At 33.3% G+C, this 15,038-nt stretch overlaps 1 protein-coding gene across 1 annotated transcript; it reads right to left on the bottom strand.

Moving 5' to 3' along the window:
- Nucleotides 1-354: 354 nt before the first annotated feature.
- LOC141684038 (protein METABOLIC NETWORK MODULATOR 1) lies at nt 355-8,149 on the bottom strand. The gene is made up of 3 exons (XM_074488865.1): nt 7,996-8,149; nt 898-1,963; nt 355-813 (listed from the first exon to the last, which is right to left on the bottom strand). The coding sequence occupies exons 2-3, from the start codon at nt 1,918-1,920 to the stop codon at nt 661-663; spliced, it is 1,176 nt and encodes a 391-aa protein (XP_074344966.1). The 5' UTR covers nt 1,921-1,963; nt 7,996-8,149; the 3' UTR covers nt 355-660.
- Nucleotides 8,150-15,038: the final 6,889 nt, after the last annotated feature.

Here is a 15,038-nt window from a genome sequence, read left to right as displayed (position 1 = left end):
TCATAATAGTTGAAAATAAATGTACAATATAATTAACTTTATCCAATAAAATCCAAATTTGAATCATTTTTTTTGTTCAAATTTTAGGTATTTTATGTAAAGTTAGTATAATTATTATTCTAGGTTAAAATCAAATTTTAGGAATTGGTAAACATAAAATTTAAATTATTTATAAAATGATATATAAAAATTAATAATTCTCTCGATTATCTCCTGAAGGAACAATGGGTTTACATGATATATTTATACAAATATTTAGTTTTAAATAGTAACATATGTAATTATGTAAATGCCTAAAATAATTGGCAGGAGTAACTTAAATAATAAGTAATTATAAATACCAATAGAGCGAGAAAAAAGAACGAACAGCTCAATTATCCAAGAAAGAAGTAACAATGACAAACTTGATACTGTTTAAACATCACCAGCATGTCTGCATTCTACACTAACATACCTAAAAAGTAGGAAATAAAATTTTAGCAGGTGTCTAAACCCATCCAGCATGTTACAGATAAATCATCGACAGAAATCTAAACTGTTCTTGCAAATGCACAGCTCTTCTACTCCATAGCAAGTATCCCTCTTCCTAACATGTACTCTTGTTATTGGAGTCCAAGACCTTGAATTGGTCAAAGACAAGGTACACTCAGAGCACTTGAATCACACACTTGGGCCTTGAAAATGGTTTTGAGACCCAACTACTTCATCGTGTTGACCAGTTCCTGGGATTTTTTGTTCATTATATTCAGCGCTGGGAAATGCTGGAAGGTGTTCCTGGTGATGCGGATTGTCCTTCATATTTTCCTGAACAGCCTATACAAACAGTTTGAAAATTAATATAATATGGGTGAGCAGATAACATTATCAATATATGTAACATGTCGAAATCCAAAATACCTGTAAAAGTTCAGTCATTCTTCCAATGCCATTATGTCCCACAAGATTGGGAACAAATGGAGACTGGTTATGATAGGTGGTATGTACAGTACGCAGGGGTTCAACAAAGAGAGGCTCATTCATGTCACTAGTTTCTTGTTCTGGGACATTGCAGAAATCTTGTGCTTTTGATGATTGCAGACCACCTTGAAACTCTGCTTTAGCTGGCAAAGGCATGTTCACTGATTTATCTTCATTGCCCTGTTGGAGCTCAAGTGACCCGTGATCAAATGGACTGTCTTTGCTACTTTCATCTGTTGGTATTACATGGGACATTATTTGGGATTGTGCGGAGCCTGGTGCTGATTTATTCGGATCATAAGTAGACGGTGGTGTAATGGGTTGCACATATTTTCCTTTTAATGCTGCGATATGAGCATCTTGTGCAGAAGCTTCATTTTCGAGAACAGGAAGCACAGCGCCTCCTGCTTGCACTGGAGGTACTAAAGGAGCTGCTACATTTGATGTGTATCTGTCCTTTGTGGAGACCGAGTTATTAGGCAGAGGATGTGGCAATGATCCATTTCCTAAATGATTAACATGACGAACAATACTCTGATTTTGATTTGGTAAAAGAATCTCATTTCTTTTAATCGCCTGAACACGCGGAGCCACATCATTTGCTGCTGTTATAGGAGCATAGTGCCCTGGCTTGAAAACAACACCTCTCAGAGTGACATTTGAATTGCCTATTTTAACAGCAAGCAGATAACCAGCATCAAATACTGACTCCACAACACCTGATACTGCTTGGCCGACCAAGCCACTGCTTGTATCTTCAACTTGATCAACATGATCCGCTTTAAACACTGAAGCTGCGGTTGGCTCCACAGCTTTTTCCAAACGATGTAGTTTTTCATGAGTTCTCGGGCGAACACTCCCTACGCGATAAAGGCTTTTATCTTTTCGTGGGCGTCCTCGTTTTCGCTTAATAGGGAGACCTGCTGATACATAAGAGTTGTTGCCTTGGATAGCTTCACTCATTTTTAGGGGAATGTTAACTCAGAACTTCACTGGTCTCTTTCCTCTGCACACAGAAAGGCATTTATAACTGGCAGGGAAGAAAAACAAAATGTGCAACACATTGGACTCAACCGGACATGTTGCTTTTCAGCTACTGTAAAATTTACAAGAGTCTGGGTCCAGAAACTGGATAGTATATCCATGCATAGGCCATGCCACTAAAGAGAAAAAGGAAAAGAATTATTTTCCTAAAAAGTACACAGCAGGGTATCAATATAATGAACAGGGTTCCTTTTAGAAAGTTACTTGAAAATTAGTCCCCACAACTTTCCATCGCAGAACAACCAAAGGTTAAGGTACTCTAGTATACAGACAGAACATTAATTCAATGTATTTCGTTGATTTTAGAACAAGAAACTTGTTGGTTTATAAAAAACATAACGAATTTTGCTCCAACACATTTAGATTCCAGTGGAATACCCAAGTATGAACACTCAAATAAAACTACTCATGATACACTGAATTATAGCCCACTGTATTTTTGTTTCTCACAATTAGTTTATGGAAAACAAAACGATTTTTGCCCCAACACATTTAAATTCCGATGGAAAACCCAAGTATGAACACTCAAAGAAAACTACTCATGATACACTGCATTATAGCCCATTGTATCTTTTGTTCCTGTTAAGTACACAGATTATTGGTGTCTAAATTGAGATTACATTACTACTTACTGTAGCACCTTTATTCTTTTGAGTGGATAAGACTTTGTGACTAGATTATTTCTTCCTACCGGTGCCTAAATCTTCCAAAAACTATGATCAAGAACAGAAACATTAAGAGATATAATATTCACTGTTCAGGGCAAGTACAAATCTATTCTAGCATAAGGCGACAAAGGCGAAGAGGCTTCAATGTCTAAAATATCACTATCGACGCATTCCCATGTATTCCTGAGCTAGCTTAGTTTTTACTGCTACTAGTAGAACTCTTCATCGTGAAAAATAAAAATCTTAAGTCATACTGATTCCGCAATTGATATATGAAAGAGATCTCATCTTGACAACTATATGCACTATTACCAAAAATCGCAAGAAAACAATTCTAAAATCCTACAAATGCCTTCTAAGTTTTATGTTGAAGACATTAAAAGACAATATTTTCTTTACCAAATATTCTTTGTTGCTAATTTTAATATATGCAACATTGTTGTTTCTCTTAAGACTGTAGAATGTAACAGCTCAGCAAGTAGTTTTTACCTGAATCTAGTTCAAGTTTACATGGTCTCAAATAGAAAGTTTAAGAGCTTAAAAAAGTATACACTATAGACCCAAGTACACACAAAAATGTACATTTGATAAGCTAGGATTTGGAGATCTCGTCATTTTACACCATGAACCCTTCAATTTACTCCCTTGAAAGTGACAAAATCTGAATTTCCCCATCTCTAAAAATGAGTATGGCAGATCTTACACCATGAAATGTAAAATAAGTTCAGCACACAATTTATATATAGATAATTGACTTCCCAACACTCAACTCATGCACTGACAACAAAACTTTACTAGAATCAGCTTAACACATACACATTGTTTTTCTATTATGGGTGTTTTTTTACGCTAAAACAATACATAATCACTATTGTATAAAACTATAAACTACACATATATTCTCACCTATGCGAATGTAAATGAATTGTAATATTATAAAAAAAGTGGACTTTAGAAACAAGTAATAGTTCATAATATTAAAACGGTTACTATAATACAAGTTATACTAGAATTGCAGAAGATCAATAGGGGATGGACAATATGTTCATTTTGTGATGTGGAGTGAAGAATAATAATATTAGTTTGTATTTTTTATTACTTAGGAATAAATATCATTGTAATTTATTTTAATTATATATACATATATATATGTATATGTATATAAGTACGAATATTATAAACTAGTGTAGAGAATAAGAAAAGAATTTGTTTTCTTTATAAAAAGAAATATTACTTGATGGCTAAGTTTTAGGATTTATTACATAAACCGTTGTAATAATCATTATTAAATAGAGTTAAATTATATAAATTAAATCTGCAGAGTTCTATGTATTTTTGCTAATTCTCCACGGAGATAGGCTTTTATCCCATTGTTTAACCCTATTTCAACCCTTGTCCTAAAACAAAGTGGTATAAAGAGCCACCGTTTCTCCCCCCCAAACGCTACATACCACCAGCAGCTGCCTCCAACATCAGCCGTATCTAGTCCCAGAAGCCAACAACAGCCACTGCCAACAGCCAACGGCAGCCTCCACCATCCACTGTCTCAGCAGCCATCAAAAAACTACAAAACAGTCCCCAAGCAACCTGAAGTTCCAAACAACCCCTTAATTTTCCAGATCTTGCAAAACTGATCCTAAATTTTACATAATGGTTAATGCTAGAGAAGTAAACAGCTGTCTTGGTACGTATACTCGAGCAAAACAATATGAGATATGAAATTTAGAGAATAAATTTAAAGGTTTGTGTTCGCAAATGCAAGATGTGCAGGCAACCCTCAAAGTAATTGTGGATAAACTTGGTGTACAACATAATCCTCCAAATGTAAGACCTCCGTATCCGCGTCAAGTTACTGGCAAAAGGAACGTGAAACTTGAAGTTGCTGATGGAGAAAAAGTTTCAAGAGAGCCTAATAGACAACATCTGGACAATAAAGCGAATGGTGATCGTGTTTTGATAGATGAAGACAATTCAGTTGTCGAAGTTCCTAAATTTCAGAGTGATAACATTGAAAAGATGTGCTTGAGGAGAGTAGATAGAAGACTGTTAAAAGTGAAGAAGCTGTAAACGATGTCATGTTGAAACATAGTGATTTCTATGCCTTGACAAGATAGTGACAACGACTAATAGCAAGTCCGATGCATAGCTATGATTGGTTCTATAGCTATAATATAGAACTAACTTTGCAAAACACCACACCAATGCATACCTATAGTTAGTCTTATAAATGCATAAATGGATAGTTAGTCCTATATTTAGGAATAAAGATATAGAAATCCTTGTCACATTATCAAATAACTATAAATGAAATGAAGATTAGTTTGCTTTAAATGAAATTTAGGAGAAAGAGATAAAATTTAGGTAATTGGAAATGTTTGGTTGCAAAATGGAACTAGCATAGGAGTTGAAGTTCTATTTTTAAAACCAAAATGCACTTTTGGTCTAAAACTATAGCAATGACTATAGTCATTTTAGCTTTAGCGTCAGACTTGCTCTAACACATCAAAATTTCGACTCTTTGCGTGTTGTTCCTAAGATCTTACTTATCTAATGTCTTCAAAGTGCTTAGAAAAGTCAACACTTCGTTCTTTTCTCAAATATAATAAAACTTGTGGACGAGCTATTTTCGAAGGCGAGGAGAATGATGTGAAACGAAGAATAATAATATTAGTTGGTAATTTTCTTATTATTTGATAGGTTTAGATTAAATTATAATTTATTTTAAAGTTATATATTATATATGTTAGCAGGACTATTCTAGATTACAATAGAGAATTAGAATATGATTTACTTCCTTAATTAAGAAGATTCTTACTTGACGGCTAAGTTTTAGGATTTACTATATAAACACTTGAAATCTTCATTGTTAAATAGTGTTGAATTATATGAATAAATTCTGGGGAGTTTTGTGTGTTTTTGTTAATTAATTGATAATTAATTAAGGACCACCAATTCACTTTGTCTCAAAACTTATGAACTTTAGATCTGCCTCAATTTCTACTTACAGTCATAAACTTATAAATCTTCAAACAATCAAATAATATTAATTACAACTTTTGTAATACTATTAATGTGGACAACCTCAAAATTAAGTGAGGTCATAAATATTATCTCTTCTTTTCTCCATCCCTTTTTGTATGCGGAACAACAGATCCGAATCCATGAAAGTTGTTTATTGATCAGAGGCAGCCTAAATTTTGCCCGAGTTGAGTTGAACTTGACTTATTTATTAAAACAAGTTAAGACGAGCTTTATAACTGAACATAAATTTATAAGATAGGCTCAATGATAGACTAGCCAAACACGAACTTGTTCGCGAACAACCCGAGTCGAGCCAAACTCGGGTTGAGTTCGCGAAAAGTTTGTACGTTTTTTCTTAATCTATCACGCCCAATTCATAAATGATAGTCCTAACTCCTAAGATTAAATAACTAATCTCTGATGCGACAGTGTGTCACCCCTATTTTACTTCAGTATTATCAAATTCTAACTAGTGAACTTGAATGCCGTTCTAATCAAAAAGTAGGAATGCATCCTAATTTAGGCCTTCATGTTCTGTTTTCTGTGTTGAAAGTGGGAACCTTTTGTACCAAGACCTTGATCTGGCACTTGGACCAACCTGGCCATCTCACTCATGTCCATTCATTTTGTAATAGATTGATATAATGGTAGTATGGTACAAATTACTCATATTATTTTTAAAATATACAAATTTAATTTGAGCCAAACAGGCATAGTGAACGGCTTGGACTGTCAGGAACAGACATAGCCCCGTTTTATAACCGGACAGATTCTCATGTTTAAGCTCGAGCTTGATAAGACCATCTCCAACCCATGACACCAAAATAGTGTTACTTTGTTCCAACCCATTGACATTTGACACCATACTTTACACTAAATGTCTAATTAAAAATATGATATACTTACTTTTCCAAAAGCAAATTCCTTGTTTGAATTTAATAGGATATAAATGGGATGTGGGGAATAAATTTATTTTTGTCAACAAAGACAAGAGTATAGTAGGAACTAGGGATTATGAACTACGCCAAATTTGGTGTAAAAATTACACTAAATGTACTTTTGACACCAAATTTGGTGTCACGCTATTTATTTGATGTAACTTTGACACCATTAGAGTGTTGCATTGGAGTAGGTTTTGCACTATAACTTACACTATAATAGCGTAATAGTGTTGGGTTGGAGTTGCTCTAAGTAAACAACCAAGCCTTAAACAGACCGATCTCGAGCTTCGTTCGCAAACATATCTATTCATTCACAGCCCTAGTTAAATTCAGTTGAAGTACAAATGTATTCTAGTACAATTACATGAAAAGCCAATAAGGCTTAATTTTTTTAAAATATCTCTAATAACAGATTTTAAACAACTCCCCAACTCTTTTCATCTATTTGGTAGTATGATCCAAAACAACTTCAGTATACTCTATACATAACGAAGTGGCTCAGTTTTACTGCCAAGTTCAGAACTCCTTTCTCTGCAAATTAAAATTTATTAAAGCAGGACACAAATATTTATTTGCCCCCCTTCCCTAAATTTTTGGCCTTCAATTCATAAATGCTTTGTAAAGTACCCTTTGCATTAATTGAATAATAACTAAAGTTCAAAAAAAAGGAGCTCTCAATATCCTACAAACTGTCTTTTAAGTTTATGCAGGTGTTTTTTTGAAATAAGATTTCTTTTTCCAGATATTCACTATTAGTCTATTACTAATCGTAGTGTCCGAAATCTCTACACATAGCTTTTTTGTGTAAAGACCGTAAAGGACTCTAGCAAGCATCGACTATGCAGCAGAGTATCAATGTTACTTGGTAAAAAAAAATCGTCTGACTGACTTAAATAAAAGAAAACACTACATACCCAGGTAAACAGAAATATAAATCTACAAACTAATAATAAAAAAAATCTAGAGTATGCAAATAAAGTCAGTTAACATGAAAGAAGCAAAAAACAAACCCTTTACTTAACTTCCCAAAGGGTGACTAAAACTCTGACTATCACATCTCTCAACTGAGAATTGCAGGTTTCCTCTTTTACAACATTGACCACTTGAGATTCATACACACACAGAGACAATGTTTGTTTATATGGACACTTACTGACACTCGACTCAAGTACAAAACAACAGAAAAACAAACAGAACATTACCATAAATATACAAACCACTGTGTGTAGCTTTAAAACAAGAAACAAAAGAGCATCTTAAAATTTAATAAAAAAGAACAAGAATAATTAAGTTGATAATATTAAAAACAGGTATTTTTGTTGTGAATAAAAATAAATTAAGCAGGGGTATGAGATAAATCGAACCTTATGTAAGCAGTGGGAGCGGAGGGGGAGAGTAAAGTGGAACCCTAGATTTTGATTTGGAGAAAATTAAGGATTTGAAATTGAAACAATTGGGGCCAACGATATATATATATGTTTATTGAGTCCTATATATTTGTGTTGTTAGGTGTTTGTATTTTATGTGGTAAACTTACATGCGTAAATTTCGATGATAATTAATCAAGGACCGCTTAACTCTTGTACGTGGGTCCCACCTTATGTGTATCCTTCCCTTTATCCTTCATTTTAACTTATTATTATTACTAACTTATAATCCCTGCGATGCACAGATTATTTTAATATTCGATAATTTTTAATAATATATTTTATAATATAATTTTTAATAGTTGAAAAATAAATTGAAAAATATAATAAGTTATAACAATATATATTTTATAATAATTTGAGACTTGACTGAAAATAAATAATATAATATAATATGTTTTTCACGGGACCCGAGGCATGAACCTGTAGAAATTGTTAAAATAAAGAATATAAAAGTTTAAATATAATAAGCGGTTGACGGGGTTCAAACCCTGAATCCATGAGAGCAGTTTAAATATTAATATAATAATATTTTATTATTGCATCCAACGATTCTCATCTTTCTGATTTTAGATCTGACGGTTGTTATTTGTCGTACCAAACAACTGTGCCGAGTAACTGACTATCAAATGGAGGGTGTTGTGCTTATAATAGTATAATATAGATAGATTACTTCCTTTGTTTTTTATAAGGGTCTCCCAAGTTTGTCTAGTATGTGTATTATGGGCAAATACTAAACACTAAAATTTATAATTTTATTAAATTTTGATTGGTGTAATTGTTTTGAATGTAGGGGGTCTGTCATTATAAAAAAGTGTAAGCCAATCGAAACAAGCTAAAATTATAGAATTTTGTGCTTACTATGTGTCCACGGGGCACACCACAGAAAAACCGTGTTTATAATACAATATTTTGAATTTTTGCGCATACTTCAATATCTTTTGACGAAATAATCGTATACATTGTTTTTTGAAATTTTATTTTTTCAAATAAAAGTAGATAAATATAAATTATAATTTACAAAAAAAACAACAAGTTAAGCCATATATAATAAAAAATTACAGGCATATTTTAACAAGAGTTTTACACATGTGTGAAGAAAAATTCTCCGGACTAACCGATATCGCTGATTTTTTTTTTATCGTAGTTAACCCGCAGCCGCTACCCTTCAGGTGCGCACTAGGTAAACCCTACGGGCTTACGTGATAGCCTGCAAATCACGTGAACCAAGGTAAATCGCAGACTCTGACTCACGAGACATAATCAGAAATTCTCCTCCCGTGTGATTCGAATTTGTGACCAATATAATAGTTATTCCCTCTTTAACCAATTGAGCCACCCTTGCGGGCACCGATATCGCTGAATTACATGGTTAATTAATGGATTCATTTGGTTACGATTTGAAATTTTAAAAACCCAATTGTTTCAGTTTGATTTCAGTTTTTATTTCCAAATCGATCGAAGTAACCTAATCGAATATATATATTGAAATATTAATATAAATGATATTTGTAATGTACTAGTCAACTTTAACATGCACAAAACCAAATAATATATACACAATTACAAAATTAAATTAGCTATCACATCAGATGTGTACACATACACAAAAGATTCATGATGCTTTTCTTTATGAGTGCACTAGTATACATATACACGTTGAAGTACATTTGAGATCAACGAGAACATGGTTAAAAACCAGAAAGATTCTTCAGTAAACCACGTCTTCGTGTTTCCTCTCCATCACATTATACTACAACAAATACGTGTGCAAAAGTAAATGCAAGATAGTAAGATGTGTTACGTTCTCATCGTCCCCTCCCAGGGATATTGATAAATAACTATTCTTAATCGCTCTCTAATATTTTTATGCAAACCAGCATTACCGTTTTTCTCTCCTTTTCCTCTTTCTCAATTATCTTCTCCACTTTCTATTGGTATTTTTCAAAGTATTTGGAATGGGTACAAAATCTTGGACAATTTTTGATTGGATCATATCTTTTGTCAAACTATTAGTCATTAATGGCCGAGACCTTGTGAAGAGACACAAGAAAAAGGTAAGTCTCTTGTAGAAAGACACCATGGGCAAATACAGTGTCTCGTTTACGCGTTTACTTTACAAATGATATGATCCTATCAATGTTAGTTTACGTATTTTTATGTAATATTGTATATCATCAAATATATTCACTTAAAGGTAAGTCCAATGTTTCACAACTTTTACACAAATTTTAAGGTATTATGCCATAAGTTGGGGTTTTCACGAAGATATACTCTCTATTTTTACTATTAATAATAAAATTATAATGTAGAATCTCAAAAATATAAAAGATATCATCATAAATATTTTTAAAGAAAAATATTAATATATTTTATTTCAAAATATTAATATATATATATATATGTAACGTCTAAGATTTATTATGTAATTATTTTTATCAATAAATAATTATTATGTGATTATTATGTGAATTTTGGTGAATTATTTGATGATTGATATTAATATTTGGGGTGTTGATATCTGATAAAATTATGATGTTTTAATTTCTAATTATTCAGAATAAAATATGGATAATTTTGGTATTTTTCTGGTAATTTTTAGATTGTTATGTGATTTTATGAGGATTTATAGAATTAATAATGATTATTTTATATAATTATAAAATAACTTTTTATAATCAGAAATCGTTCCACTTCAACCGTTTTTACAACCCGAAACTCTTCCAAAAACTCCTTACTAACGTAATCTAATACATCTGAACACTTTTCATGTTTTGACTTTTTCGATCTGGGGTACGGTTTGACCCGTACGAGTCCCGGCGTGAAATTTTTGATACGCTAATCATTTTATAGATCAATAAAAATTCGTATTCTCAAAAGGCGAGGCATTATTACCTTATTTTTGTATAAAGTGTTTTATAAGAGGCCTTGTTTTGATAATTATCCAAATCTGGTATTAAAATTGTATCGTTATATAGTTACTTAGCGGCTAAGTAGCCTATTTTCGGATTCGATATGTAAATATAATTATCGAATTATTAAATGAATAAAATATGTGATGAGTCTGTTAGTTGTGTGTTATCTTGTTGTTAATTATGAGTAATTGTTGGATACGAACCTTATTTGTATAATTAATTATTGAGCTGTGTGCTATTATTTTGTTTTAAAATAATTGTATTGAATATTTTTATTTCAAAAATTATTTTATTGCTTTATAATTTTATTTATTATTTTTAGGAGTTTATAAAATTTAAAAATTAATATTTTATTGATTATTTATCCTTTAATGATTTTTTGATTTCATTAAATTGTAAAATCAATATTTAATTCCAGAATGCTTCAAAAATCATGAAAATTTTATTTTATTAATTTTTAAATATTTCGAGAGTTTTAAAAAATTATTCCGACAATTTTCTGGCTTTTACTCACCTACACATTTATTCGCTAAATTGTTAAATGAGGGTAATAGTTGCGTACCAAAAGAATGATTTAAAATTTCAAGAATTTTATATTATTATCTTTAAACTATTTCGGGATTTCTAAAACTACTTTTGTGAATTTTCGGATTATTTTACCTGTTACATGTTCGTTTAATTGATAAATTACGACTCGAAGTTAGCTTTTTGGATTGGCTAAGCAGATAAGGATAATAACTTTTATTTGTTTATTTCTTATTTTTTTGTGGTCTCTCTCTCTCCTGGACATCAGCCTCTAATCTCTCTCTCTCGCGTTTCTTCCAATCAATCTCTCATCTCGATCTCACTCTCAACAAATCTCTTTTCTCCCTCTCTCTCTCTCTTGTCACCATCTCTCTGTTTCTCCTTTATTTCCCCTTTCCTTTTCTGGTTCCGGCGCCGCCTGTGCCTTTTCCGGCAACCCCGCCTTCTCCTGTTTCTTTTTCCGCTGCTGCCATGGTATCATTTGGTTGTTTCGGTTTAATTCCTGTTAATTATACTCACGAATATATACGTGTATTGCTGTGTTGCCTTGAATCGCCGCCTCTCCCCGGTGTTCCGACGAGATGGTGGCGCGTGTGTATGTATGGTGTGTGTGTTTGTGTGCGTGTGTGGTGTGTGTGTATGTTTCTGTGCGTGTGTGGTGTGTGCTTTTGTGTATTTTCCGGCCACATGGTACTTTCGGCCACCTGCTATTCCAGTTGAGTGTCCCTGTTATTTTCGGTTGGACTGTGTTGCTTTGATGTTGCCATCTGTTTGACTGTGTACCCTTCGAATTTCATGATTCGATTGATTTTAATATTTTATTAATTTTGCAGGAAGTAATTGATTAACATTTCGTGAAATACAAAGATTTTCGTGCGGGTAATATTATAATTAATTAGTAAAACTCGCATAGGACGTCCGATAAATGGAAACCCGCGAATTTTACCGCCGTCGGCGATGAGTCTCGGCGAGCCGACGGTGGGCGATGATGATTTTTATCTGAGTCCTACGTTTATAAATTATAAAATAAATAAAATTAGTCTGTAAAAAAAATTAATTTCGAAACGAAAAGAAAAATAAAATACGAATAACAATAATTAATGATTGAAATTCTATCGGTGATTGGGATTACAAATTATGGTTGGTTGTTGTGGTAGTGATTGTTATGAATGGTGATTGACGTCGAATTATCTCGACGGGTGGGCCGATAAATAAAGGAGACGCTGCCCGATTTTCTAGGAAACTAATTCTGAAAATATGGAAACGTAACTTATAATTATCGGAGGCGTCGAACGAAGGTATATAGTTATATTATACGAATCTGGTTACGTGCTATGACAAAACCTTTTATAATCACCCTACTATTTTCGAAACAACGAATATACGTACTTTCCGAAAACAAACACCAAACCGAGTTTCGAAGATGTGAACCATAAATGCTATGTGTATTTCAATAATACATATAAATATGAGTTGGGTTATGAAATCGTATGGGTAGAATAGGATAGTGATGTGATGTTAAGCGAAACAATTATCTGAATTAGGGTATTTCAACCCTGTAGGTCCTAGCCGGAAGACCCGAGATTTGACGTTGGACTAGGAATGATCTAGTGATTAGACGTCGAGATTAACGAAGTTCCAATCGAAGGGTCTGAGTGTTGGGATCGTATCCAAAATGGGATAGTAGTTTGACGTTAAAGTCGAACGTTCAAGTCGAACCAAAGTCAACCAGTAATAACGATTAAAGCTTATTGAGGCAAGTATTCCTGAACTTTCTTTTAAAATATTGCAATTATTTCTTCGTTCCTATTCTAAGTTCAGAATAGTTAAATGTTTTACATTTCGCTGCAATCACTCTTATTATGCATGTTCTTTTCATTATTGTTCCTATAGTTCGATTGCTCTCTTGAGCAAATACCCATTCTTTCGGGTTATTTGCGAACCCTGAATTCAGATGTTTTGAATTCACAATGATTTGACATCAAAATACTCCACGGGCTGGATAATGATGTGTGGGATTAAGTGTTCTTAATCCTAAGGACCGGGACATAACCGGATCCTTAAGATGGGCCGTAGAGCCTGGCTACCCGACTGGATCTATACAGGTAGGTATAGATCTGCACTGTATCCTGGCTAATCAGCAGGATATAGGTGCGAACTAGTGTCCAGTCTAATTTGTTGTTGACGCCATTAACGGCATTCTCTCTCGAAAGTTTTATGATTCCAAAACCGGACAAACCCTGATTCAGGAGATGAATCTGGGAATCGCTTGTCACTTTTGGATTTATAATTAAAGGCTGGTAACAACCAATATTTATTCGCTCAACTCATTCAAATAAATAGAATTGTTAAAATTGTTTAAAGATTTTGTCCGAAAATTTTCCTTTGATATTAATATTTGAAACTCAAATTATATGCTTGCTGGGCATTTTTGGCTCACTCTTGCTTTGTAAATTCTTATGTCTTTCAGAAGCAGATAATGATAGAAGTGAATAGCTTTTGTTAGACAGCAGAAGTTAGAGAGGTTTCCGCTGCGAGAGGATGTAGATGTTAGAAAATATGACAAGGACATTAGCATAAAGGTATTTATACTCATATTGTAGTTGTTGTGAATTTGTAGAAGGTTAGATTCTTGTTTTATACCATAAACTGTAAACGATCCGGATTCAAGGGGTTAGTTGAATATTCTTTTATTTTATGTAAAGGTTGTTTAGTGACACCAAATCTTGACCCCGGATTTGGGTTGTTACAAGTTGGCATCAGATTGGTCACTAAAATAAGAATAGGTGAGGGTAAGATATGAGTGATAAGCCATATAAGATAGGAAATAGCTAGGTATGCTCATGCTAAGTTGAGTGCGAATTAGGGTTAGCAGATCCGATATGGAATTAGTAAGATAGGATTATGGAGAAAAGTGTAAGGCGAATATTGTAACGTTATAGGTATATTGAGTTCTCATACCCTACACTAATGAGAAATCAACAGATCGACGGAGACTGGGTATGTTACCCTACTTTCATGTGGTTTTAAGGAAAATGCGATTGAGTCTTGTGAGAACTTCATGAGTTTTGGTACGATTTAACTTACAATTAGGTAGTAGGACGAGTTCCACGTCGGAGGCAACGAGTTGATGGAAGCAGATGAAGAGTCAAAGTTGCAAGCTGCAAAGGCACCATCGTTGCGAGAAGGTTCCATCGCTTAGTGGGCATTGCGCAAGGAATGATATCTACTTTATCAGGTATGGGTAAGACTAGCAAGAAGGTGCGACCCTATCTATAGACAGAACGTCGAATTGTATGTGTGGTTGTAAGTATAATATCAAGGACGGCGATGAGAACGTCAAAGAAGTATCAGACATCAGTATTGCGTTGGAATTATGAATAAAAGGGTATACAACGGTAAATGAATTTTCGTCAATTAATAAATGCGAACGGAATTCAAGGAGAAATAGGAAATACACCGAAGTGGGGAGACCCGTACATGGGCATTCTTATCATTAGACATTTCGTTAGTGGATTATAAGAATAGCAAGTAACTTAT

Source organism: Apium graveolens, chromosome 9, assembly GCF_009905375.1.
Source record: "Apium graveolens cultivar Ventura chromosome 9, ASM990537v1, whole genome shotgun sequence".
NCBI classification, from domain to species: domain Eukaryota; kingdom Viridiplantae; phylum Streptophyta; class Magnoliopsida; order Apiales; family Apiaceae; genus Apium; species Apium graveolens.
The sequence above is the reverse complement of the archived record's forward strand: the minus strand, read 5'-3'. Positions and strand labels throughout refer to the sequence as shown.